Source organism: Equus przewalskii, chromosome 5 (genome assembly GCF_037783145.1).
Source record: "Equus przewalskii isolate Varuska chromosome 5, EquPr2, whole genome shotgun sequence".
NCBI lineage: Eukaryota > Metazoa > Chordata > Mammalia > Perissodactyla > Equidae > Equus > Equus przewalskii.
The window spans coordinates 41,586,974-41,614,455 of NC_091835.1; the positions used below are offsets into that span (position 1 = coordinate 41,586,974).

Sequence of the window (27,482 nt, forward strand, 5' to 3'; positions counted from 1 at the left end):
TTTTTATAGTTAAAGTTTTTTAATCTCTGGCGCATCACAATAATTGAAAGAATTCTGAGACATTAGACAAAAGTATTTGGTGGATTTGAATTAATGGGCCAAGCAAGTTTTTTTTCCTTGGCTTCTCTGTCAAATGAGTCATAGATTGAGTCTTTGGTTACAGTTTTGGCCGTGGGAGGGATTTCTGAAATGCCAACATAGTTTTTTTTGGCCATCCTTGAACTGGTTGTGATAGTATAAGCATTGCTTCGGTAACATTTCATCGAGGACATGCAAAAAGTCTCTTTCATTCCTCTTCGAAAATTGGCATTATAAATTGAATACAGAGTAGGTTTAGCGGCTGAGGAACTAAAGGATATCCATGTGATGGCTGTGAACACAATGGAACTTTTCTTGTAGTCTCGTTCATGGGGGTGCCACAGCTGAGCGACATGAAAAGGCAGCCAGGAGAGCAGAAACAATAGATTCAAAATGAGGAACATCTTGATAGTTTTCACTTTTGTCCTTGGGACAATGTTCATTGTCCTCCTCACTGTTCGGCCGTCAGTGCCTATTCTCCAAATATACTTTATGACCTTCTGGTAAAATAAGATTATGAGGACAGATGGAATCACAAAGCTCACCGAGAAATGGATGACAGTATAGGCAGTTCCTTCCCAGGAGGAAGGGAGGAAATAGTTACAGTGGTTGTCCCAGTTGGAGCCATAGAAAAAGAACACGGGGGTCACAAAGGCTGCGTCAAAGACCCATGATGCTGCAATCATTTTCTTGGCTTTTTCTCTGGACACCTTGAAGCTCAGAGGATAGACAATAGTGTAGAAGCGGTCTATGCAGATGGAGAGAAGAACATAGATCTGGACGCCGGGGGTGAGATACTGAAAATACCGCACAACCTTGCACATCGCACTGCCGAGCGTCCACCTGCCAGTGGCGAACTGAAGGAGGACGAAAGGCGTGCTGGCCACGCTGATGAGAAGGTCGGCACACGCCATGGAGACCACAAAGTAGTTCGTGGTGGACTGAGTCCTCCTGCTCCTGTGGATGACCAAGCACACCAGGGAATTGCCAAAGATAGAAAACAACCACAGGGCCCCAAAGAAAATGCTGGCGGTGGCCACTTCCCCGGGTTTCGGCCCATATTGCACGTCTGTTCTGTTGCTCATCCAGCTGTGCTCCTCAGAGAATTCCGTCAGGTCACGGCTTGGCAGAGGTGTAGCTGTTTCAGTGCAGCTGTGGTTTTGGAGGGGCACCAGAAGTGTAGGAACAACCAGGGGCGGCTTGCTGTCATCCATTCTGTGAGCAAAAACCATATTCATTTTTTTTCTCTTAGTTCTGGATAAGAAAAGAAGAAGGCCTCCTGTTAAAATGGTGTTACACAGATTGACTCCTAAGACTAACAATCTTACTTGACACTTAAATTGGTTGTCATTTGTCAATGAGTAGGATTTGTGCATTGTCAGGAAAATATGTCTGCTATCTATCCAAAAAAAAAAAACCTCTCACCCATTTCTCTTTCATTTTAGGAGCTGTTTTAGCTAGATTCCAGCTCAGGCTCTCTCTGGCCTCCCCGTCTCTTGACTCTTAGTCAAATGTGGGTGAACTCATACCAAGCACCACTCCTAAACATACCTTTGTTCCCTTCACTCACTGGGCATCACAGAGGGATAGGGAGCTCAAATCTGGCTCATGGTAAGGGTGCAACCCTCAACTAAAGAGCTGTTGGAATTTTGGGCAAGTATCTGAGAAGTTCCTGAATGTCATAACACGAAAGTAATGAGGCTGCAAGAGAGGAAAACGGGCAGATGGAAACACACAGATGTCAGCTACAGAAAAAGCTAACGGGAACCTGTGAGTACAGACTGGCTGGGTACTGGGAAGGACGCTGTCCTTACTTACTGCAGAATTTCCATTACAGAAGCATTACAGACGCACACGGAGCGACCATAACACTTCTACATGAGCCAGACTAGCTCCTAATTTAACGACATCTGAAAATAGCTTGCTTTTTCCAAAAGATGATGTGGTTCATGTGTTAATAACTTGCCAGCCATCAATGACATTCTGATGCTATTCTGCTGTTACTGTTTCATAAAATGACATATTGACTGGAGAACATACAAGACGTTCTCTAAAGAATGTAACCCGGTTACTAGAAACCTTATGGCATTCGGATGATTAAAAACAACCTGCTATAACTGTTACTCAGCAACTTTTTAAATGCTTATGATCCTTAGAGATGAAAGAATAGTACAAAGTTTAGCATTTATTTTTTGTACTGAAAGTGATAAAAAAAAAAAGTTACACTCCTTAATAGGTAAAAAGATTGTATCATTGTGGGCCATTCAATTAAAATTGAGGTGACTTTGGTCGCAGTCAATGAGTAAGGTTTAATTTGGTCTGAGTCTATGAAACAGAAAGAAAACATAGCAGTTGAATCCATAATAACCAGAGCAATTCCATCTGGCCTCTGGCACACAGGGAGGGCGTTCCAGCAACAGGCTCTTGCAAGGCCGAGTGTCCCTCTGGGTGGCCTCCTGCGACTATACCTCATGAAAAAAACTTTGCTGACGTTTTGGAGGTGGGATTAAAGAATAGTTCTTAATGACTCATTTTTCCTTGAAGGATTTTTGCATTGATTTGTGTTAGGGAGGGGAGTGTTAATATATACTGTCCTCACCAAGAAACCACATTCAATAAAAGTTTGGAGCTCAGGGTGATGTACCAAATGCCGGTTCCGTGTCACCTTCAGGCTTTTTTGTTTGTGAGGCAGCCCTACTTAATTTCTCAAAGAGGAATGCAAGATAATCAGACATTTTGACTACTAAAGGACCTTTGAGCATGACTGGCTGGTTGATAGTCAATTGTAGGAACAGCAACCATACTTTCCATATAAAAAAATCAGGATACAGAGTCTGAAAAAGAATCTAAGATCTAAAATTAGCACTGTCCTAGAAAATCTGGAATGCGTGACCCTCGTACTTAAAAAATTGAAATAATCTTTTCACCTTCATATGTGTAAAACTACAAAATGCCAAAAAAATTTTTTTTTAAGATTTAAAGTTTAAAAATAAAACAGACGAGCAATTTTCCCAGACAGAAAGAGCTGTTCTAAACTTTTGGGGGATGTCTGTGGCCTAAATAAAACAGAAGTTGGTGGCACAAACACTTTTCTGTGGTCAATAAAGACACTTTATTTTTTTTATTTATTCTTTTTTTTATTTTTGAGGAAGATTAGCCCTGAGCTAACATCTGCTGCCAATCCTCCTCTTTTTGCTGAGGAAGACTGGCCCTGAGCTAACATCCTTGCCCATCTTCCTCTCCTTTATATGTGGGACGCCTACCACAGCATGGCGTGCCAAGTGGTGCCATGTCCACACCGGGGATCCAAACTGGCGAACCCCGGGCCGCCGAAGCAGAACATGCGAACTTAACCGCTGTGCCACCAGGCCAGCCCCCAGTAAAGACACTTTAAAACCTGTGAACTTCCTTCTGTTTCTCTCCTCCTCTCACAGCAAAACTGTGGATGAAACTCAGGCTCACCTCCACGAGGGAGCACCGGGAGGCCTCCTTCCATCACTTCCTCCAGCTACTTTACTTCCACCAGTGAGTGTGTCTGCCGACTTCTCCAGCCCCACCCTGGGAGGCAGAGGACCCCGATGCTCAGAAACGGGACAAGGGAGCCTGAGGAGTTCCTGAGTCTAGGTCTCCCCTGATGATGGCATGACTTTTCTGACTCTACCTAAAATTGCTGCAGCTGTTCATTCATTCCGTAAACCAAGGCCCTGTGCTAGGGACTAGGAAAAGAAAGGTAAGTGAGGCCCATGTGAGGGTGAATGTATGAATAAGCTGTCTGCCATATTATAACAAAATTCTAGAGTTATTATAATAAACTGCTAAAAACAGACAAGGAGCTAAGTGGCAGAGAAAAATAGGGACCCAATTTTGCTTGAGAGATAGGAGGAAGAAAAGGAAAGGCTTCACAAAGGAGGTGAGGTCTGAACTGGGGGCTTGGAGGATGAATAGGTCTTCTTCGGGAGACAAGGGAATAAAAAAACACTCCAAGGGAGAGAGAGAGTGTGTGGAATGAATTTGGGGGTCATCTTTCCGGGTGGATCCTTTTTGGGGAACTTTTCCCCTCAGAAACAGAGTTTCCTGCAGACCATACGCCCCAGAGCATATAGTTTCTAAATGCCTTATGATCAAACTGACCTAAATTTTTCCCCTGGTTACGAGAGGCTCTGTTTTCCGCATTGATGGGCTGAACTGTGGTCAGACAGTGGATACAAATATTAGCATATCCAGATGGGTTGCGGTCTCCTTGTTCATACAGCACTCTGTTAGTCCTTTACTGCAGCACCTTCCAAGTTTCTTTTGCTTTAGAGTAATGGTTCTCTAGCTTAGCAACACATTGGACTCTTCCCAGGGCACTTTAAAAAAATACTGATGCCTGGGTCCTACTCCCAGGGAGTCTAATTTAATTGGTCTGGAGCGCAGCTTGGGCCCTGGGTTTCAAAGTTTCCCAGGATCTCCTAATGCACAGCCAAGACTAAGAATCACTCCTTTAGAATGACTTCCACGTTTCTGTCTTCGCCAACTAAACAATGGGCTCCTGGGGGGCTGGTGTTATCCTTCTTCCATGCTCTGCAGCTTCCACTGAAGTTCTTTACATTAATAATTGCTTATTAAATATTTACTGAATTGAATCCACAGGGACAGAGAACTGAAATGCACGACTCCTACTCTAGGGGGCTCTGCTAGGAGAATTAAACCCTGAGCTAGAAAACCACTATGTATTCTCAGGGAGTGAAGCCTTGGTGACCATGGAGACAGAGACAAACAGGACTCCTGATGAGAGAGGGTGAAATGGAAGTCACCCAGGTCAACTGCTACAAGAAATAGAACTCTCATTTAAGGGAGAGTGACGGTAGTGTGGTATTCGCGGACGGGCTCCTGCACCCCCTCCCCAGAAAGAATAGTCTGCCATATTATAACTAAATTCTAGAGTCCCAAAGTAAAATTTCCGAAAGGTCCCCCCTGCTCCATTAATTTGGAAATAAAGACATCTTCAAAGAAGTGTTTCTGAAATTAGTAATTTAGTGCTCCTGCTTAATTAGTAATTATGTCTGGGTCGTGCATATGCAGCAATTTTAGCAGCGACAGGAAAAGACATCTTCACCTCCTTCCTGCTCAACCTACCTCTTTCCGACCGGTTCTGAGACTATCGTGGGACACTCCATCGGGCTGAGTATTGAAGGCCCTTATTAAAATATATCTCTATCAATATATTATCTAAGAGAGGAATCGTTCATCTACCTGGCCTTAAGAGACGTGTTTTAATAAATACATTGGGACAACATTGGATGGGTTGACACGGTCTAGAACTGGGGACTGGGTAGACCTCTGTAATGATGGGACCCTGGGAGCCTGGGAGAGGAAACACGCCTTATCACTTTGTATTGTAATTTTTATTTTCAATGTTTGTCTCCCCCATTAGGTTATAAGTTCCTTGAGGAAAGGGACTGTCCTTGTCTCTACATCCCTAGGGCATATAGATTTTAATAAAGGTTTTTTGAATAAATAAATGGATAGATGTGTTAATAAAAATGATCCAGTATTTGAAAATAAGGCAAAGGGGAGTATAGCAAATCTTTCTAATGTCTAATGTTTGAACAGGCTGCCTGTTCAAAGGATTATTTCGTTCTCTGGGAGAATGTATTTGTGCTTGATTTTGATCTTTACTATACGTCTAGAGCCCAGACGCTGTGAAGTTACACGTTAACATGCAGATTTCTGTCTAGCAGAAAAAATAACCCTAAAGGTTGCGGACTTATTGCCCTGTAGGACATTAACCAGTTTTGTGTCTACCTAGTAATTTTATGGTGCCATTCTTTTTGAAAAACCAAAACCAAAACCAAACCCTACACCCATTTCTTCAAATGCTCTTGGATCCAGCCTAATTATTTCATTGGCTCTTTTGGTAATAAGTTAATAAATCTTTGACATATGTTCATTCTATAGTTGTATGAGAGTCATGATTTTAACTTTTTGAAAATCAAACTTTGATGGATGGGTGAGAGTATGAATGATTAGAAACTAAGAAGAGGAACAGAGGGGCACAGATGACACACTTTGTTTACTTTACAGTTCTGCCAGGGGCTATTCCTGGCTAAGCATATCAACTGCTGGTTAGGTTTCTTCTAGACTCAAAAAATCCTAACGAAGGATTTCTCCCCCTCCTGAAATTATAAAGATTCATAGACATTCTCACAATGTAGCAAGACCATTTTCATTTCTGAGATTTGTTCAAAAATTTAATGTCAAACTAGAATTTTTATAACGTTGAAGTTTTACATAATTTGGTTGGGGAAAAAAGCCAGGAACATTTTCTGTAGAATGGGAAGTATCTGCTGCACCTAAACAGATACATAAGGCTGTTTACTAACGAGCAGGAAGATTACTTACAACGATGACAGTAGTCATAACATTAGTCCTTCCCAGAGTTGGTACTGATTTTGTGTTTACTACATGTCAGGTACTACATTTGTGTAGCCCTTTGGAGTAGGTAATATTATTAGCCCTGTTTTACAAATGAAAAAACTGAAGTTCTTCCCCAAGGTCATGCAGTTGGACAGAGGTCACCCCAGGACTGCCTCACTCCAGTCAAAGCTCATGATCTTAACCACCACTGGGGTTCATGCCCAGGGAGGCCATAAAGGGCTGGATCTGAATTCAGAGAGTCAAACTGGCTGTACATGGCCAGGTCTTTCTTGACTCCTCAATCAAATACAGGAATATAAAGTTATTCTCCCACAGCCTCTTGCCTACCCACAGATACATCTGTTCAATATGCTAGCTCAGAAATATGTCACATAGTGAACATTTGGGGAAAAAAAAATATCACTCCCACCATATACTGCACCGAAGCTTAGCATCAAAAGTGCATAGACATGTTGGTCTGGAAATGTAGCCTTTCTCCAGAGTAAAGAATAGGAGAGTATTGGAAATTCATTATGATGGATGATCAACTGTTGCCTTTTAAACGCAGAATGAAAGCAGAACTCCAGACTTCAGTTTGAATTGAAGTAAGGAAAAAGTTTGATCAATGGTATTACCCCAAGTAGGAAATTGTCTCTTTTAGATTTTAATTGTGATTTAGAACATACCATGGTGGTAGATATTTCTCTTAAACCTTTCATTGTTATGTAGCCTTGATTTGCCTCTAAATGAAAATAAGAAATGCCCACAACAGAGATGGGCTGGGGCTGACTTGCACGGGCTTCCCAGAGCCAGCTGTGCTGATTTCTTCCCAACGCCAGGTTCAGTGACATCAGGTTGGTATCATGAATCAGCCATGACAGGAATATCCACACCATGGAAACTGACAACACCACAGACCAGGTTTTTTCCCTGCAGAGCCAGCTGTTAAACATTTACCAGCCCACCGCTTCTAGTAGGGTGGGGTTTACAGGGCAACCTATCCGGAAGTCCTGAACTTATACACATCCATGAATTTACAAATGGCTAAGAAGCCCCCATCAGCTCTTCAGAAGCTTCCTCACTGGCTACTTGGCTTTCTGGGCCCGAGCTATGGCTCAGGTGTGGACACCGAGCTAAGAGCTTTATAGAAATACATAAGGCCCAGGCAGCCACCAGCTGACTGCGGTGGGGGAACAGGAAAACCAGAGACAGTGAGACATGTTCTCATAATGTGTCACCCAGATGGGGTCGCCAGGTGGAAATATAGGACTCCCAGTTAAATGTGAATTTCAGATAAATAAGTAATTTTTAGCATAAATGTGTCCCATGCAATATCCCATACAATATTGAACTGGTGTCCTGTATTTTTAGCTAAATCTGACAAACCTACACCCAGAACATAATCTTCTACTGAGAAACATCTATTTTTCATCTCACAATATAGGAATATTGCAAAGCGGCTATGTATGCAGGCTTTGAAGTCAGACTGTTAAAGTATGAGTCCCACATCTGTTACTCACTAACTAGTTGTGTGACCTGGATATGTCACCTAAGCCTCTTGAGCTTGTTTTCTTATCTAAAATAAAGAAAATTAGTCCTTCTTTCACTTAGTTATTATGAGGACTAGATGAGATAATATATGTACAGAGGCTAAATAAGTTAATACAAGCCAGTCCGCCTAGTATGAGGAAAAGCCTCGATGCATGCTATCTTTGTGTAGTTCTGTAAAACATCCAGCTCAGTGTCGGCAATAGCAAGCTCTTAAAAACTTAGCCCTCTCACTACTGTCGGTCCATGAAAGTCTCATAAGCCACATAACAAGCAAATTTTCGTAACCACATCACACATCACATACTCTAGCGATAATACTAACATTAGTCACTTAATTTAGCTTTGTTAAGGGTGAATGGCTTTTGTGAAGGGGCCTGGGTACCAAATCATCATTCACGTCATCCTTCTTAAGGCGAAAATCACTGAGGTCCAAATAAATAAACACAACCTTTCTCCAAGTTAGGGATGATTTTTTTAGTGACATATCAGCTAAATAACACTTTTTTCTATACCCTAAACCAAAACAGGTAATATAACTGGATTGAACATGTCCTTCTCAAAAGGATATAGAATCCATTCTGCTTAAATTATTTCCATTAGATAATTTTGAATAATTGCAAAAGAACCTCACACTTTCAGTGAAAACAGTTTCTTCTGCACCATCTGAGACTCCTAGTATCACGGGCTTCCAAGTCTGGAATTTTCTCTAATATCCCTTCCCCTTTCCTCCTATTATATCATACATATAAATATTCCTCCAGAATATTTCCAGCTCTGTGCCCTTCTATCTGTTTCCCAACTGGGATCAAGCAGTTTCCTGAGACCAGATGGGTCATACTTTCTTTTTGTTTGGATATTGGTTATTTTTTTAAGGGGAGGGTGATGTTTTGAACAGAGAGGCATCTTCAAAATAGCCTCTTCTAACTTCACAAAATAGCCCATAGATACCAAGGAATACTTCTGGGTGAGGAATTCCACATACCTAGATTTAAGGAACTATTACTCTTCTATCACCTTTGCCTATCTTTGCCCTTCACACGAATTCTAAAATATCAGACATAAACAGAGTCAGCATCCTTGGCGTGATTTCTGGAAACCAGGAAGTCTTCTATCCCCCCAACTTCTCTCACCGTTAGAGTATCATTCTTTTAAAGTCAAGGTCCTTGTTAAAATGTAAATGCTTCTTAAAGCGTAAACATTTTTACATATTATCAGTAGAGTAGTGATGTGAGATCCCCTCCATCTCTGAGATGGATGATCTTAGTGAAAATGAAAACAGAAGAGATGCCAAAAACAAATCTGAGTATCTGAGAGAATGAAGATGGGGTGCCATTATGGGAAGGGCTGGGTGAAGGGTGAAAGGGCGAAGGTGAGGAAGACAACCTCCCCCTACTTGATAGTTTTGTGCAGGGATGGCTAGCAGTGGAAAAACCCTACTCAAAGGAACAGAACAGAAAGGAGCCTGAGCTTTACCCCACAGGAAGGCTGATGTTGACCGCAAGCTGTAGTCCTCCCAAAATTCTTTGCACACCATGTTCTAGGAGAAAATGTCAGGTGCCACAATATTGGCACCTCTCGGGGTCTGTACAAAGGACACTCCCCATTATTTCTCACCCCAACTGCCCTGAGTAGAGTTCTATGCAGAAGGGATGCAGAGCCAGGATTAATAATGCTGAACTTCCCTGTCTCTCTGCTGTTCACACAAGACCTGCAAAGTCAGATAAAATGGGAAAGAAAAAGAGAAATAAACACCAAGAAACCTCACCCCAAGAAATGACTATTTTGGGGGGCTGGCCCAGTGGCGTAGTGGTTAAGTTTGTGCACTCTGCTTTTGTGGCCTGGGGTTTGACCAGTTCGGATCCTGGGCACGGACCTATACATTGCTTATCAAGCCATGCTGTGGCAGTGTCCCACATATAAAATAGAGGAAGATGTTAGCTCAGGGCCAGTCTTCTTCAGCAAAAAGAAGAGGTTTGGTGACTGATGTTAGCTCAGGGCTAATCTTCCTCAAAAAAAACCCCAAAAACCAGAACAAACCAAAAAGTGACTATTTTCTTAAGATGATATATGCAAAATAGTCTTCAATCATACATTTACCCAATATTTTTTATCACTTAGTATGAGCCAGGATTGTGCTAATTGCTGGGGATACACAAGTTAACTAGACAGACAAGGTCCCTGCTTTTATGGAACTTCCCTCTAGTGGGAGAAACAAATAATAAACAGCCAAACAAAGAAACATGTAAATAATAAAGAAACGGTTAGTGCTATGGAGAAAAATAAAGCAGAATGAGGGACCAAGAATTGATGGGAAATGGAATGGCAGATGGTTGGCTGGTTACACAATGGCCTTTCCCAACTCCTCCCTTGCCTGGGCTGCCGAAGCAGAATGTGAGAACTTAACCACTGTGCCACTGGGCTGGCCTCGGATGCTTTTCTTATTGCAATGAAATCCACTGCAGGTTTTAAGCAAAGGAATGAAATGAGTATGACCTGATTTATGTTTTAAAAATACAACTTTAGTTGCCGTGTAGGTGACTAACAGTAGAAGGCGGGTGGGGAGGCCCGTTAAGAGGTGATCAGAGTCATCTAGGTACGTGATGATGGTGGCCAAGACCCAGGTGGTAGCAGTGTAGGTGGAGAAACTAGATGGACATTGAGAATGTTTTGGAGATGGAGCCAACAGATTTGCTGATGTGTGATGGGGTCAGAGGATGGGAATGACTCCGAGGTTTGCGGGTCTGGGATGGAAGGAGAAAAAGTTTGGGGAGCTGGAAATCAATAATTCTATTCTGCATGAGTTAAATTCTTATTAGATATCCAAGAAGAGATATCCAGTTGGCAGTTGAATATATGTTTGGAGAAATGTCTATTCAGGTTCTTTGCTCGTTTTCATTAATTTGCTCATTATTCCATAAACGTATATTAAGATCATACTATGTACCAGTATGTACTGTGCTAAGAACTGATATACAACGGCAAACAACACTGTGTCCCCACCTTCAAGAAGACCATCGTCTAATTAGCTGTGGTGGGCTGGCGAGGAAAGTAATAAGTAAGCTCAAACAAAGACAGTAAGTTCTATGAAAGAAACGAGCAGGCTGTTCTAAGACAGCACGGTAGGAGGGCTGGTGCACAGGGAAGCAATGGAGGCAGGAGGAGCAGAGACAGAGAAGAATGGGGTCATCTACGATAGACTCTCTAGGCTCCTGCTCCAGACAGACGACAGGCCAGGGAATCTGGTCACCAAGCTGCCTTGGATCCCCAGGCACCTTCCAGGTTGTGAACAATGTTTCAGGTTCCTTGAGGTGGAGTCTTAGGACTGTTCTTGTGATAGGCTGTTCTCCTTGAGGTGACTCAGAAATCATTGCAGTCAAAAGGACCTAGCACAGGGGGGCAAGGAAGAGACAAAAAGGGGTAGGTGGGGCCTAGAGGGACAAAGAGCCTCTTCCACTCTTGTGCCATGGATTGGTTGCCTTATTCTCCCATCCTACTCCGCACCATATTCCCCTTGGGTCATTTAAGTTGGGAGGAAAGAATACCTTTACTTCTGCTTAGAGGAGGAAGGAAGCGGGGGACTCACGCCCCTGCGGGGCACTGCTCCATGGAGCCAGTGGCTGCCCATGGGGTGCGAGTGGAGGACTCCACCACATCCCACAGAGGCAAGGCAGGTCACCGAGATAGTGATGAGGGCCGTGCTCCCTGCTGGGATGTTCTTCCCTATCCCCCTCTGAGAATGAACCCCGACCCTAAGTGCTGCCTTGTCTTAGACGAGAGTTGTAGCATTGAGCCTGAGACAAACTCGTTTCCTTGGCTCTTGCTTCCTGGAAGCTAAGGTTTCTGAGAGGACTTCTGTAGAGCGGAGGAGGGAGAAATGAGAACCTCTGAACCAGGAACATGGCTGTGCCCCCTGGAGCCATGCAAAAGGGAGGTCTGGATGGGCACAGGAGATCTTTTTAAGAGGGTGAAAATGTTCTGAAATTAGATTATGGTGACGGTTGTACAACTCTGTAAACTTAACAAAAATCACTGAATTGTATATTTAAAATGAGTGAATTTTACGGTATGTAAATAATACCTCAAAAAAGCTATTTTTGTTTCTTTTTTTTAAAAAAAATTGTAGGCCTGGGACCCTTGCCTCACTTCCTCACTGTGCTCCAGGTAAGGGACAGGCAGGAGTGGAGGAGCGCAGCTGGGGAGGCGGATCCAAGGCAGAGTGCCCTCGCTGGGAAAACAGTCCACCACCCCAGGGGTGGTCCTGAAGCAGCAGGTCAAGGACTCACACCAGCTCAGACCACAGTTACAGCCCTGCTATAATCAGAGGCATCCAAGGCTAGAAGGACCACGCTAGACATTTTATTGTAAGTTAGAACCCCAGGACCTAGGAAGACGAAGAGAGCCCCAGTAATGTCTGTCACTGACTTTCCCGTTAGCCTGGTAGGATGGAGCCTTGCCGTTACTTAAAGGAAATAAGGTGTGTAGTAGGCAGAACGGCCCTCCAAGGATATTCACGTCCTAATATCTGGAACCTGTGAGTATATTACCTTATACAGCAGAAGAGACTCTGCACATATAATTAAGGCTGTGGACCTTCAACTGGGATGATTTTTCTGGATTATCCAGGTGGGCCCAGTCTAATGAATCCTTAAAGCAGAGAACTTTCTCTGGCTGGTAGCAGAGAGATGCAGCAGCAGAAGTCAGAGAGAGGTCCCAAGCACGAGAAGAAACTGACACACTGTTGCTGGCTCTAAAGCACAGGGGTCCACATGCAAGAACCAGGGAGATGCTTCTAGGGGTTACGGGTGGCCCCCAGCTGACAGCCATCAAGGAAATGTGACCTTAGTCCTCCAACCACAAGGCACTGGATTTGAAGGGGAACCATCCCTGCGGCCGCTAAAAAGGAACACAGTTCCGCCAACATCTCGATTCCAGCCTCGCGAGACTCTGAGCGGAGAAGCCAGCCAGGCCCACCCAGACTTCCGGCCTGAAACGCTGTGACATAACCAATGGCTGTTATCTTAAGGCACTGAATTTGTGTCACCTTGTTACAACAGCAATAGAAACTAATTCCGTATAGCATTTCTTATAGAATTGAGTGCAAAGACTAAAATGTATACCAGTCGTTCTATCACTTTCCACCACCCCACCAGCCTCTAGGATACTAGACACCCAAAAAGCTTAGAGTGTAGTGCTTTCTACTTCGCCTTAAACCTTGGACTGGGGGCTAAGAAACCTGGGTTCTAATTCTGATTATAGACATTAAACAGCGAGTCACGAGACCCAAGTTTCATTGTAATAGCAGTGTAAGGACTTCAAGTAAATCAATCTCCTTGAGTCTCCATTTCCACGTCTGCAATATGAATGAGTTGGTCTAGATGATTTCTAAGGTCATTTTAGCTCTACGAACTAAAACTGACAGGTAGAGCTTATCACCTGGGACGAGAGGCACACATTCATTGAACTTACAGGCACCACTTTCACCTCGCAGAGCGTGCGTCCTGAGAGCGTATTTAGGGCTGCTGGGCCCAGCACTGCGAGCCTTTGACATCCAAGGGCAGCAGTGTGGGTCTCCAAATCAGAGAGGTATTCTACCTAGGAGCCAGCCAAGCCCTCAATAACAATCCCGGATGTGCCAACAATCTCTTACTGAAGATCCCTTGCAAGAAGTGCTCTGGTCAAAGAAGACCTGCCACCTGCGTTTGCTTTCCATTCTGCCTACTATCAAACCTCTCGGAGGGGAGAAACACTTCCTACAGCCCAACTGTCCTCTACCAATTTTCCACACCTCTCTTCCCAGGATGGGGTCTTCCAAATTCTGAAGAAAACAATTTGGCCGAGCAATTTGTACCTCACCAGACTCGATTTAATTCCCTACAACAAACATTTTTTGAGTACCTGCTGTGTGCTCATTGAGTCAGAGTGGAGGCCAAGAGTTGTTTTGGAGGTAAATGTTCAGTTTCATTTCCATGCTCTGATTTCAGCATCAAGATCTCTAGTAGTACAATTTAAATAGGAAAGAGGTGGGGAGGCAGAGACCAGACTCATTATACTCAAAGCAAAGCACTGTACAGTAGACGTGACTTACAGCTATTTGAACAGAAGGTGAAGGATTTGTCAAGCACTGCGTATAAGCACTGAACAGGGAGTTACTAAGAACTCTGTTTTTCAGAAGCATTTACATTACGTCTCGCATCAAATTCACATCAACACTTTGGGTAAATTTTGATCTGCACCACTGTCCTCACTGAGGGTTTTCCCAGAAAGCCACCTTCAAGTTCATAGAGCAAAAGTTAGATTTGAATTTGCATTAATGCGGTTTTTTTGGTGAGAAAGATTTGCTCTGAGCTAACATCTGTTGCCAATCTTCCTCTTTTTTTGCTTGAGAAAGATCAGCCCTGAGCTAACATCTATGCCAATTCCTCCTCCACGCTGTACGTAGGTCACCACCACAACATGGCTTGACAGGTGGTGTAAGTCCGCACCCAGGATCCGAACCTGCCAACCCAGGCTGCTGAAGCAGAGTGCGCTGGACTTAACCACTGCACCATGGGGCTGGCCCCCATTAATGTGTATTTTTCATGGACAAATTATGCAATTATAGGTAAACAGATGTCACTGAAAATATGGTTGAACATATATATTTGCATATGTTTCATATGGCTAACATATATTTTAGTGCCATATATTTTGGGACATTTTATAAGTTAAAACACTATTGCTATCAATTCTCAGTGCTTCTTATTTTAATCCTCTCTGCATATCCGCAATGGTTGACCCAAATCACCTAGCAATTTTCAACCTTGCTTCTTCAGAGACAGACATGACGAATGTGCTCATACATATGACAAACCCACATGAATACCCAGAATTATGTGCGACTCTAGGAGCTTGACCTGTAACTCCAACACTTAATCTTCAACCTAGGAAGTCATGTTGAAAAGAAAATAATGATATAGATATCCTTAAATTTATTCTAACTTATTTTTAAAAATAAGTCACTGGCAAACTTTGGTACTTTATTTACTAGCAAGCAATTATTTGCAACTGTTTGGGACACATTTTGACACTTTGGTTGATAAGCACTGCCCTGCTCTGTCAGAAGTGCACACCTGAGACCCGAATGCTTGAAGGCTAAGGGGGCCTGACTCAGAGGACCAGGAAAAATGTCATAAGAGAGAGAAATGCGGTTATTCTCCCCTACCTATTATAAAAGTCTACTACTGAGCATTTTTCTAGAAGTAGCTAATCTCCTACCTACGATTTATAAAGTCATTTACATTCCAGAAAGCTTTCAGAGCCTGCACTCAAATTTGAAGGTGTATTTCCTTCTTTAAATGCAGAAGAAAATAACCCGATGTACATTTTAAATAGGAAGAGGCTGTACAGCGTAGTGCTTGAGAGCATGGGCTCCTAGAGCAGTGGTTCAAAGGTAATTTTGCCTCCCAGGGGACATTGGCAATGTCTGGAGACTTTCTTCGCTGTCAAACTGGGGGAGGAGGGTGTTACTGACATCTGGTAGGTAGAGGCCAGGGATGCTGCTAAAACATTCGACAACAAAGAGGAAGCTCCCCGCAACAGAGAAGTATCTGGTCCAAAATCCCAGCCATGCTGAGGCTGAGAACCCTGCTCTAATGCCAACCTGCCTGGGTTTCAAATCACTTATTACCTGTGTAGACTCTGGCAAGTTACTCTACGTCTTTGTGCTTATTGAGTGTCTTTACCAGCAAAATTAGGATAATAGCAGCATCTGCCTTATTGATTTGTTGTGAGAATAAAATAAATGACACAAGAAAGGAGCTGAGAACAACGTCTACAACAGAGCGAGGGCTTCACAAATGTTCGCCATCATTTTCATTATATGCCTTGAAAAGACTGACAAGAAACACATCAGAATGTTAACAGGGGTTGTTTCTAGGTGACAAGATCGTGACTGATTTTTATTTTCATTATACTTTTATATTTCTCTTTTCCAAATTTTCTAGACCTGTATTTGTATTCATCTAATATCCAAAATATATACATATTTCAAAGAATGTAGAGGAAAGAACTTCACTTGTGATAGAGTGGAAAGAGCACAGAATTAGAAAGACCTGGTTTCAGATCCTGCCTCTACTTGCTGTGTGTGACTTTGGGCAGGTTAGTTAATCTCTCTGAGCTTCACTTTTCTGATCAGAGATTGAAGCTAATAATGCGTAGTATAGAGTTTCTTTCATGATTAAACATGACAGATATCCAGTGCCTAGGGAAGTCTGCTGGATGAAGGGCTCCAGGACATGGCTGCTTTAAAAGTTTAACCAAGGGGCCGGCCTGGTGGCGCAGTGGTTAAGTTCGCACATTCTGCTTTGATGGCTTGGGGTTCGCCAGTTTGGATCCCGGGTGCGCACCTACACACCGCTTGTCAAGCCACACTGTGGCAGGTGTCCCATATGTAAAGTAGAGGAAGATGGGCACAGATGTTAGCTCAGGGCCAGTCTTCCTCAGCAAAAAGAGGAGGATGGGCAGCAGATGTTAGCTCAGGGCTAATCTTCCTCAAAAAAAAAAAAAAAAAAAAAAAGGTTAGCCAAGGGAAGTGACTCTACAAACAGGGAAACATATTCATGATGCTAACTCCTCTCCTCTTGGAGAGCCCACCTCCCATTTCATCCCATTTTTTGCCTCGGCTCATGGAGGAGAAGCTTTACCACAGTCTCATCCCTCTCTCTATTCCTTCCCCCTCCCTACGTATACACCATAGGAAAGGGTTTCATCACTGGACTGGCAGGGCCTGGCTCATCTGGCAGGGTTTACTAGCAGCGGGCAAGTTACTGTGTCTGAAAGGCAGGACCCAGGCATCACTCTGTCCCATCCTCCCACCGTGCTCTTTGTCGCTCTTCTTCTGTCCTCTCTCATACCCAGCCTCCAGGTTGAAAGCATATGTGGCAAGGCCTCTCTGCAAGGGGAGGCCTCTCCACCTTCTCTTTCTGTTCTATCTTCTCCTGCTCAGCTGATAGAGTAGGTTGGCCCGTTTCAGATTTGAGAGGGAGGAGTAGGCAGCCCAGTGAGGCTTCCAGGTCTAAGCCTCTGTGTGCACTAGCCCTGCCTGTCCGAGAAGTCCTGCAGGAGTGTGGAGGGCACACAGCACCTGCCCGCTGTTCTGCTTCCAGCAGGGCTGTTTCTTTGGCACAGCTCACTCAGCAGTTAACACTGGAGGTAGGGAGGATGAATGGAGAAGATTCAAGGACCCACACCTTATCCATAAACCCTACTGTTCCTCTCCTCAATACTTTAATGAGATGGAAAAAATAATAGAATAGGTTACGTTTGTGTATATTATCAGGAAAGGTGATTATTTTAAGCCTAGCCGGCCTGTTAACTTGAATTCAAATCCTAAGCAGGCTTTCAAGATTCCATGAGACAATCTTTTTCCCTCAGGTCCTAACTGCCGTGGTTTGGGAAAGGCAGTCTGGCTCCGACTCATGCTGACACTGAAGATCCCAGGGTTCCCTAGGGAGGAGTTCTGTAGCCCTGTGAGCCCTTGGTGCAGTGTTCTGGGCACTGGGAGCCACGACTGAGTAGGAGAGGCCTGTGTGGGGCGGGAATTGACCTTTTCAAGACATTCACTCTCCACCCAACATGAGCTGCTGCAGTTTTGGGAGCTGTGTCAGTCAGAGGAAAATGAGACTGTTAGGGGTGCCTCCATCTAGATATAAATAAAAACATCAGGAGAACTTCATTCTGAATATAAATAAAACATCAGGGGGATTGGTAATCCCCAGGAAAGACTTTATGGATACTTCTTGAACTCTAGCTCGCTGCTGCTCCAGTGTCATCTAACTAGCATATATAAATTTCAGGCACAGTTTTAACTGTTGCCAAGTTCTCTCTGCCTACATATTTACCTCCTCACTATCCTTCCTCTGAACACACAGCAAAACAGGCACGGGCCCCCAAACTGGCTCCATCAGAATGCTGTCAGAGTCTTGAGTCTTCCCATTTTGCATTTGCAAATGTATACTGAGAGTTTACCACAAAGCAGGCCTGGTGCTAAGTAAGATGTGGAATTCCAAAGATGGAAGGGTATAGTTCCTTCTCTCAAGAAGCTCACTTCAGATGACTATAAGAGAGTAAAAGTGTTACTCAGGGATCAAAGGCTTATTCTAAAGGACTAAAGTTTAACATTGTAGGAAACACAATTACTCCTCAAATTATTTTTCAATGAAACCCTCAAGGGAAACACCTCATTAATGAAGAATTTCACAAGTTTTAGAGCCCTATCCTTTTTCTTCCTCTTTGTACTTTAGACCTAGTAACTTCTCTTAATTTTCCCACAGCATATAAGAATGAGATCAGTCATCTTTTATTGTCAAGGGCCAGAAGGGAAACTACACAGACCAAAGGGAGGAAATCCTTATATCTCAGAAATTTCCAGAAGCTAAAAAAAGCAAACTTCCTCTTTTTCCCTTTAAAAACCTAAAATAATTTGCAAAGAGGTCTATTTCCTTATTTTAAAGTATGATGATATTATTTTAAAAGAATAAATCTGGTTGCTTTGAGTTATGGTTTGTGTGCATAATTTTAGAAGTTTTTAATCTATTTACTTTACTTTGAAAACCAGGTAAGTGCTTTGAAAGACAATATGCTTAGGCCGGTCTTGTTACCAGGTTTTGAGGATGAGAGAATGTTTCTAGGTTCGATTAAAAAAAAAAAATCAACCATGATGTAATTCTGGATTTTTTTTCCTTTAGACATCATCTGGTCACCATAGTAACACGGTGTTTTACTACCAGATATCTATACAGCACAAAGAGAGGAGAAGAACAAGTAATTACTTACTGGGTTATCTGGGGGTACAGAATGTGGCCATTGGGATTATTGGGGTAATTACTGGGATAATTCAATAATTGGGATTATTGGGATAATTCAAGATTAAATAAAGATTTCACTGGGGATCTGTTTTAGCCAGGCAAGCTGATTCAATCTTCCAGTAACATCAGCTGAACAAAATTTGTAGCCAAATCAACTGTTGACATCATTTGAAATAACACCAACAGGGAAGCAGTGTAGCTCAGTGGTTAAGACTATGGGCTCTGGAGTCAAGCTTCTTGGGTCCAAATCCTCTTTCTACTCTTTGCTAGCTGTGTGATCTTGGGAAAGTTTCCTCACTTCTCTGTGCTTTAGTTTCTTCATCTCTACGATGTGGGTGGTAATAATACCTCCTTCCAAGGGTTATTTGAAAGATTAAATGACTGACTGTTTGGATTTAGAATGATGCCTTGCACATAGCAAGAGCTTTATAACTATTTGTTAGATAAAGACCAAAGAAAACTTAAGTTTGGTAGCTCCCATCTTTGTGCTGGGTAGAAAGGGCCAAAGATACCAAGATTTGAGTGCACGGCAGACTATTTTAGCCTGTAACTTTGGAAGATCCTTTTGAGAACTTCCTGCGGGCCTTCTTAGGAGTTATTCTATAATATTTGGAATTTGGTGGCAGTCTACTGTCCTAAACCAGAGCTGGAAACAATCACAAGCACCCCAAGTATTAGGAATAGCAGAAGGAAGACAATCACACAGCACAAAGAAACAGCATGTGTGCCCACTCAGGCTCCCTAAACCACTGTCAATAACCTCTGGGAACATGGGCACAGAATAAGCAGCTGAAAAAGGATGAAACAAAATTTTATTGCAGTGATAATAAAACCTAGTTGGTTTCAGTAACATTATCTTTTTCTTTTTCCAGAATAAAGAAAAAACAATCCTTTTCATCAATTATCATTAATTACCACTATATATAATTTCCATCTAATTTTTCATCAACAGGCACTTATGCTGGTGAATTATTCATTTTACAGAACTACCTAGGCATTTTTTCTGGACCTGCAACAAATCTAAAGCCCCTAACCTTGATCTAAGACAGGATAAGATCTCCAAATTGCCTGGAAAAAAGAAGATATTATCTCCTCTGAGCCAAATTTCAGCCACGATACCGCGGGATCTTTAGTACCTACCTTCATCCGGACCTGATTTCAGAGATGGTCTCCTTAGGTCTTCTTGGTCAGGAATAGCCCTTGCATAGGAGTTTGGAGAATGCCATAAACCACCAGAGAAGCTCGGGAGCACATTCATATCTGTCCTCTGCCTTCCCCTTGGCTCATAGCCTGCTTCCTGGTAGGAAGACAAGATGACGCTGTGCAGGGTTGACTGTTAAACCATCTTTCCGCCCCCAGCCCCACTCTCTTGGTGCCCCTCCCTTCTCCTTTCCAAGGCTCTGGAATGTGTCACATGGGAAATGGATCATGTGGCTCAAAGGGAGAATGTGGCCATCTTCTCTCTCTCCCTTCCCCCACTTTTCCTTTCAGGAGCAAAGCAGCAGAAATCTCCAACCTGATTGGCTCTGACCAAAAATCTCCATACGAAAAGGAAAAGATTCAACCACCCAAACTTCCATCCTTCTCCGCTTTTTTTTTTGTTTTATTTTTCATCTGAACGTTTTAACCTGAGCATTCAGAATTGCCCAGTAGGAAGGGAAATGATGCTTTCTCCCCAGTCCCTCTCTTTTTTTCTTATTTTCAGTACCCTAACATGGCAAGGTGTTCCTAACTTCCCTCTGGAGCCCCCTTGGCACATCTGAGACAATCGAATGTTCAGCACCACGGACAGCATTACAGCCCCTCAGCGCTCATTAAAGCCATTTGTCTATTTCACTTTCAGGTAAATAAAAATATTTTTAAAATATTTCCCCGAAGTCCTGTGTCTAAATATAAACCAGGCCATATACTTAGGGCTCCAACTTCCCCAACCCTCAATTTACTGTTACCTTTAAATACAAATATACGTTTTACATATCATTAAACCCAAAGATCATCCTGTGCCTACCTCCTTGTCCCTATTCCACCACCCATCCCCACTCTTTAAATATGCTCCACGTTTTGGGAGAAGGGGAAATTCTCATAATGTAGTTTACTGTATGTCCATATATCTATGCTCATAGGCAAACCCAAAGAAACATACAGGATTTCTTGAGTGTGTGTGTCTAGATGTCTTTAGCCCCATCCCTAGGCCTCAGTCAGGGCTGAATGAGAGAGACAGGCAGGGAGCCTGGTAGGAGCTGTTTTGTATGGGATCTCTCCTGCTTTGCTGACGTCCCGGTTGCCATGGTGCTAGGTAGCTGCTGAAGGGGATGATTTCTTTCAGAACCAGTCACCATGGGACCCTGCCGACTAAAGAAAGGAAGAGGGAAAAGGACTGAATTGCCGAGGAGGACTTTCAATTAGCATTTTCAGGGCGAAATTTACCTAATGGGCCCTTTCCTTACTGAATTGTCCTGATCCTAAATCTTCAAACGATTCTAGGAATCAGTATGGACACTGCGATGGTAACTCCCTTCATCCTCCACTGCTTCTCTCCTTAAAAATCTAATAGGTGCAACTGAATGAAAATGCCAACTTCACAGAATGACCGTGGAGTGCCATCACACAGTGGGAAGAATAGGAAATGTATTTCTCTTCAGGTTGGGGCTTCTCACTTTTATGAGCCATTCATCGAAGGCCTAACAGCCTTAACTGAGAGATACTTTAGAACCGCACCTGATTGTTGACACTAGAAACAATTTGCAAATGCTTTACAGTTTTACAGCAGAAAAGATAAATATTTTTGAATGAGTTGCTAAATTATTTTAAATAAAAATAAATTTGATTAATAAGCTCAATCCCTTGGATAGCATTTGGACTACCCTGAATCAGGAATTTAAGTGAGCTTACATTTGTCTCTTAGGCTGGCATATAACTGATAGTTTCTAACTCAGAATCCTAACCAAGGCAATTGTGATATTTATTTTTGGGGGGAGAAATGCTGACTTTCAATGTACAGGAATACAAACTCTGTAAGAAAAGAGGAGCATAGCAGAGCTGTAGTATAATTTCAGAAATTGAAGCTCCTTCCTGGTTCAACGTCGACAGCTTAAGACATATTTACTTCTCTTCTCTTAGGAGGAGAGTCAGGTTAATTCTAGTTTTTCTGTAAGACGCACAGAGATATTCAACTTTGTTAATTCTAATGCTTGCCACTCCCAGAAAATTCATTTATGAGGAAAGCTGGATATGTATTTGAAGAATTTCTTAGAGCTAGCAGGCTGATGACTTAGCTATCATCTCTCTTCTCTTAGTCAATAACAACAACAACAAAACAGCTAACATTTAACATGTGCCAGGTATTTGGTACATGATGCCACTGAATGCTCCCATCAAACCATGAGACGGGTACCATTATTAACATCCCTGTTGTACAAACGAGGGAAGTGGTGCTTAGAGAGGATAAGGAATGTGCCCAAACCGCATAGCTAGTTAGTGTGGGAGGTAGGATTTGGAACTATTGACTCTGACTCCAGAGCAGGCACATTACACTATACTCTTCCACATCATGAATAATGGACTAGACTAAAATGACTTGCCAATTTATTTTTTTAAGATTGGCACCTGAGCTAACAACTGTTGCCAATCTTTTTTTTTTTTTTTCCTGCTTTATCTCCTCAAAGCCCCCCGTACATAGTTGTATATCTTAGCTGCAGGTCCTTCTAGTTGTGGGATGTGGGATGCCACCTCAACGTGGCCTGATGAGCGGTGCCATGTCCGCGCCCAGGATCCAAACGCTGGGCCACCACAGCGGAGCGTGCGAACTTAACCACTCGGCCATGGAGCCGGCCCCTTACTTGTCAATTTAATGTGACATGATTCAGTACTATGGGTCTTTGACAGGAGAAATCAAAAAGATTGCTTTAAATTATTTAAGACAAAAAAAAAAAAGAGAGACCAAATTATTCATTCCTTTTGGGATGATTGCATGTGTACATCATAGCTTAATGATACAATGATAAAAATAATTTTACAGGGCCTGCCTGGTGGCATAGTGGTTAAGTTCATGCACTCCGCTTTGGTGGCCCAGGATCTGCAGGTTCATATCCCAGGTGTGGACCTACACACTGCTCATCAGGCCATGCTGTGGCAGTGTCCCACATATAACTAGAGGAAGACTAGCAGAGATGTTAGCACAGGGACAATCTTCCTCAAGCAAAAGGAGGAAGACTGACAACAGATGTTAGCTCAGGGACAATCTTCTTCACCAAAAAAAAGAAACAAAACAAAAAATAATTTTACAAGAAATCATAATCCAGAATATTATTAAGGATGGATATAAAACATGTACTATACTAATTGTGTTAAAAAATACTAAATTTGGGGCCAGCTCCTGTCCGAGTGGTTAAGTTCGCATGCTCCACTTTGGTGGCCCAGGGTTTTGCCAGTTCGGATCCTGGGTGCAGACATGGCACCGCTCATCAAGCCATGCTGAGGAGGCATCCCACGTGCCACAACTGGAAGGACCTACAACTAAAAATACACAACTATGTACCAGGGGGCTTTGGGGAGAAAAAGGAAAAATAAAATTTTAAAAAATAATAATAATAATATTAAATTTGTAATAGCCAAACTATTTCTGACCATTTGGAAGAAAATAAAGAGACAATTGTCTTCCACCCAAACGCATAAATTCCCACACAATACTTGTGTAGCTAGGGTAATATTTTGAAAATGATTTATGTGATTTTTTTCCTCCTCTGCCTGGGGAATCAGTTTGCCTTGGGGATAGGGAGTGTGGCACCATTTAGAAGTTACAAAAGGAATGGAAAGAAAGAAGGAATTAATATTCAGCTTCTGAAATTCAAGTCAATTCAAGCAACAAGTCAATAGGCTTGAAATCCAGGCTATTGTTTTGAAAGCCATTCTTGAAATTCCTTTATTTCTGCCTTTACATCTGAGCTGTGTGAGTTAAATAAGTGTCCTTGGCTAGATATGTGTGTGTTCCCAATGTGGAAAGCATGTGGTTTATTAGGCCAAGAACATGAAGAAGACGAGAACACAATTAGGCACAGTTACAGTGTGCCACACAACTACAGTGTGTTCTAAGGAAAAAAAGAAAGCAAGCCACTAGGGTGGAGGTGGATAGATTAGACTCAGAAGCACTGCAGGGAACTCAAGAACAGGAAGTGGCAGCTGGACCTAAGATGGAACTGAAATAAGGGACCAGAAAGCCGTCAGAGCCATGACAGCCACTGACTCCATCTCTTTCTCTCTGAGGCTCCATGGCCTATTGTCTATGATTCTCTCTCTCTCTTCATTAGCTGCATTCACCTGCTTCTCTTACAGATCAGCTTGTTCTGCTGTACTTTGCATTACTGGCTCCCAAATGGTTGCCCCCAAATAATGGCCTTGGCTTTGACCTTACAAGTTCAACACTCTTATCTAAATGATCTAGTCTCAATTAAAAATAGAACTACCATATGATCCAGCAAACTTCTGCATATATGTCTAAAGGGAATAAAATCACTATCTCGAAGAGATATCCGCATTCCCATGTTCACTGCAGCATCATTCACAGTAGCCAAGATATGGAAACAATCTTAGTTGACAGACCAATGGATAAAGAAAATGTGATATATACACCCACACACAATGGAATATTATTCAGCCTCAAAAAAGAAGGAAATCCTGCTATTTGTGACAACATGGATGAACCTAGAGGACATTATACTAAGTGAAACAAGCCAGACACAGAAAGACACATACTGCATGATCTCACTTCTATGTGGAATCTAAAAAAGTCAAATTCACAGCAACAGCAAGTAGAAGGGTGGTTACCAGAGGCTGAGGGTTGGGGGAAATGGGGAGATACTGGTCAAAGGGTACAAACTTTCAGTTATAAGATGAATAAGTTCTGGAACTCTAATATACAGCAAGACTACTATAGTTAATAATAATGTGTTGTATACTTGAATTTGCCAAGAGAGTAGATTTAAAGTGTTCTCACCACACACGCAAAAAATGGTAACTATGTGATATGGATATGTTAATTAGCTTGATTGTGGTAATCATTTCACAATGTTTACATATATCAAAACATCACACTGTACACCTTAAATATATATGATTTTTATTTGTCAATCATACTTCAATAAAGCTGGGGAAAAAAATATGACCCAGTCTCTCAATGCTCTCACTTAAATTCTTAGAAGGCAGAGTCTGTTTGACTCAGCTTGAGTCAGACACAGAGCCAGATGCAACCCACTGGGGGCAGTGGGATGGAGAAGCGTTCCCGTACTGCCCTCTCAGCGCTCTCTAACAAACTGGCAAATTTTATAAAAGAGAAAGGTGAGGAGAGGAAAGAAATGATTGATGGAGGAAATGACTGGCACCTTAGTGTGTGTGCATGTGTTTTTAAAAAATTCCCTTAACTCTCCACTGGTGAGACTGCCAACAGCTCTGCTCTAACCTCCACAATACCTCTGGCCTCCATTTCGCCTCCCTTTAAATCGCTCACCTGCATACGCACGCCCTTCACACTGCTTGCGGTTCTCCCACATACCCAACATGCTGATTCATGCCTCCACTGCTTACACTTGACGCAGCTTCCTCTGCCTCCTTGGGAATACCCATTCCTCTCCCAAACCCTGCTGGGTTTCATCTTCTCTCCAGTTCTATGTCCTTCTTACGCCCAACCCCTCCAAATCAATTACTCACATTTTCTTTTTCACTATAGCACTTTAATTTTCACACTTACTACTTCTAATATTATCATTAATATATATTTCTCTATATATCATATTTTATTGTGTTCATAGACTCTTGCAGGGAGGAAAGTCATCCAATTCATCTTTATATCTCTAGGATCCAAAAAACAAAGTAAGTGCGCAACAAAACAGTGTTCCAGCACATTGAACAAGCAGGACTTTCAGGACTCACTTAAGGCAACTTAATTTTTATTTTCCACTGTCCCCGTGAAAACACTCTGTCGGGGGTGGTTCCTCTCCCAACTCTGAGTGAAAACTTGGGCAGTCCCATTCCGTTTTCTGGTCTCTCTTAGTTAAGAGAAATTAGTAATTAAAATATCCAGTCCTGTATGATAGTCAAAATTTGCCACCTGTCTGAAAGGCAAGGCTCTTCTCCCTTCTCCCAGTTTGTGCCTGCTGTAGACAGGGAAGCCTTCATTTAGGGAAGGATGTGGACACTTCTCTCTCTCCCTGACTTGTTTGTCTAACGGCATGCCAAAACCCCTCTCCCAGTCCTCAGCTGGACTTTTTTATGCCCTCACATGGGTGACAGTGTAAGAGCAGTCTAATCAGTTCTCACCCTCCCACACTTTGCAAAAGTCCTACAGAGTGGGCTGTCTCTAGTGTCTCGTCACAGGATCTCAGGCAGCACTCCCATTTTAACATACTTTTATAATAATTTAAAGTGTCACCACTCGGGGTTTTTCTAACTTTCAACCAGCTTCCCTCCTCACCCGGAGTCTCCTCTCCTTGACCCCATTCCACTGCTCTCTTCTGTACAATCTGCTATTCGCCCACTTCGTAAGCTCTAGCTATTGACCCCTGCAGAGTCTCTGAATCCCTTGTCTCTTTCCCCAGCCAACAACGTTTAGCCATTCCACCAACGCTCTGGCTAGGGACTAGACAAACTAATGTGCTTCTCAAGAAAAAGGACCCAATTAAAGACAGCTTGCCCTCTGTGGCAGTAGATACTTCTGGCCATTCATTACTGCTACATTTGGGTCTTGGCATCCAATGTCTAAAGTAGTATGGTGGTTTCAACTTCCAAATTACTTTTATCCCTAGAAACCAGAGTACTCCTACTAGAAAGTACCTTGTCTCTTAGAAGCTTAAATTCCTGACCCAGATATGCCATCCCTCATATTTCAAGTGATTCCCTATTCACTGAAAGGCTACAAAAACAGGCTTGAACCTCACCTTTCTCATCTGTTAGTACCAACCAAGCCACTTGTGTAATCAGCCCTGGTAGGCTATGAGAAGAGGCTTCATTGTCAACGGCCTGCTGCACGTGTCATCCCACATGCATCCTCCCTTTGGAGAAGAGCATCCAGGTGCATACACTTCAATGATTCCTTGATGCCCCTCCCCAACCAATGGAGCAGAGCAGGTTGTAAAAGTTTGCCCCACCACAAGATTCACCATATGGTATAGCAACAAAGACATCATCATCTATGTTGCCCATGCTACATCAAAGGACCAGCTTAGGAGGCTCAAATTTCTCCTTTCCTACAGCAAATGCTGTACATTCCTGGGACCTAGATTAACGACCTCATCACTGACCTTTCCCAAGTCAAGGTGCTTACCACATTCTTATCACAGAGGCCTCTCTCCTGAATATAAGTCACCATGCCCTCCCCAAGCTCTAGCCTTTATTCCTTTAGAAAATTTTCAAATATATAGCTATCCAGATCAGGTCTTAAGCCACAGGTCTGATTTCTTTTCTCCTTCTTCTAGAGGGAACTCTTAAAGCAGTGGTTCTCAACCCTAGTAATAAAATGAAGAGCTTTAAAAAATATTGATGTCTGGGCTCCACGCCCAGAGATTCTGATTTAATTGGTCTGGGGTGAAGCCTGGGCATTAGGAGTTTTTAAAGCTTTCC

The 27,482-nt window shown here is 42.7% G+C and overlaps 1 protein-coding gene across 6 annotated transcripts in view; it reads right to left on the reverse strand.

The window, feature by feature from the left end:
- Positions 1-27,482, reverse strand: part of GPR19 (G protein-coupled receptor 19) — a 30,403-nt gene continuing 2,921 nt past the window's right edge. For 4 of the 6 annotated variants that reach the window (XM_008522925.2, XM_008522924.2, XM_070619133.1 and 1 more), the window contains exons 3-4: positions 20,013-20,169; positions 1-1,332 (exon numbers count right to left, since the gene is read on the reverse strand). In XM_008522925.2, coding sequence (XP_008521147.1) covers positions 63-1,316 — 1,254 coding nt within the window. In that variant the 5' untranslated portion in view covers positions 1,317-1,332; positions 20,013-20,169 and the 3' untranslated portion in view covers positions 1-62. Of the gene's footprint in view, positions 1,333-20,012; positions 20,362-27,482 lie in introns of those variants that run through there. The other 2 variants (XM_008522923.2, XM_070619132.1) reach the window with 2 other exon arrangements.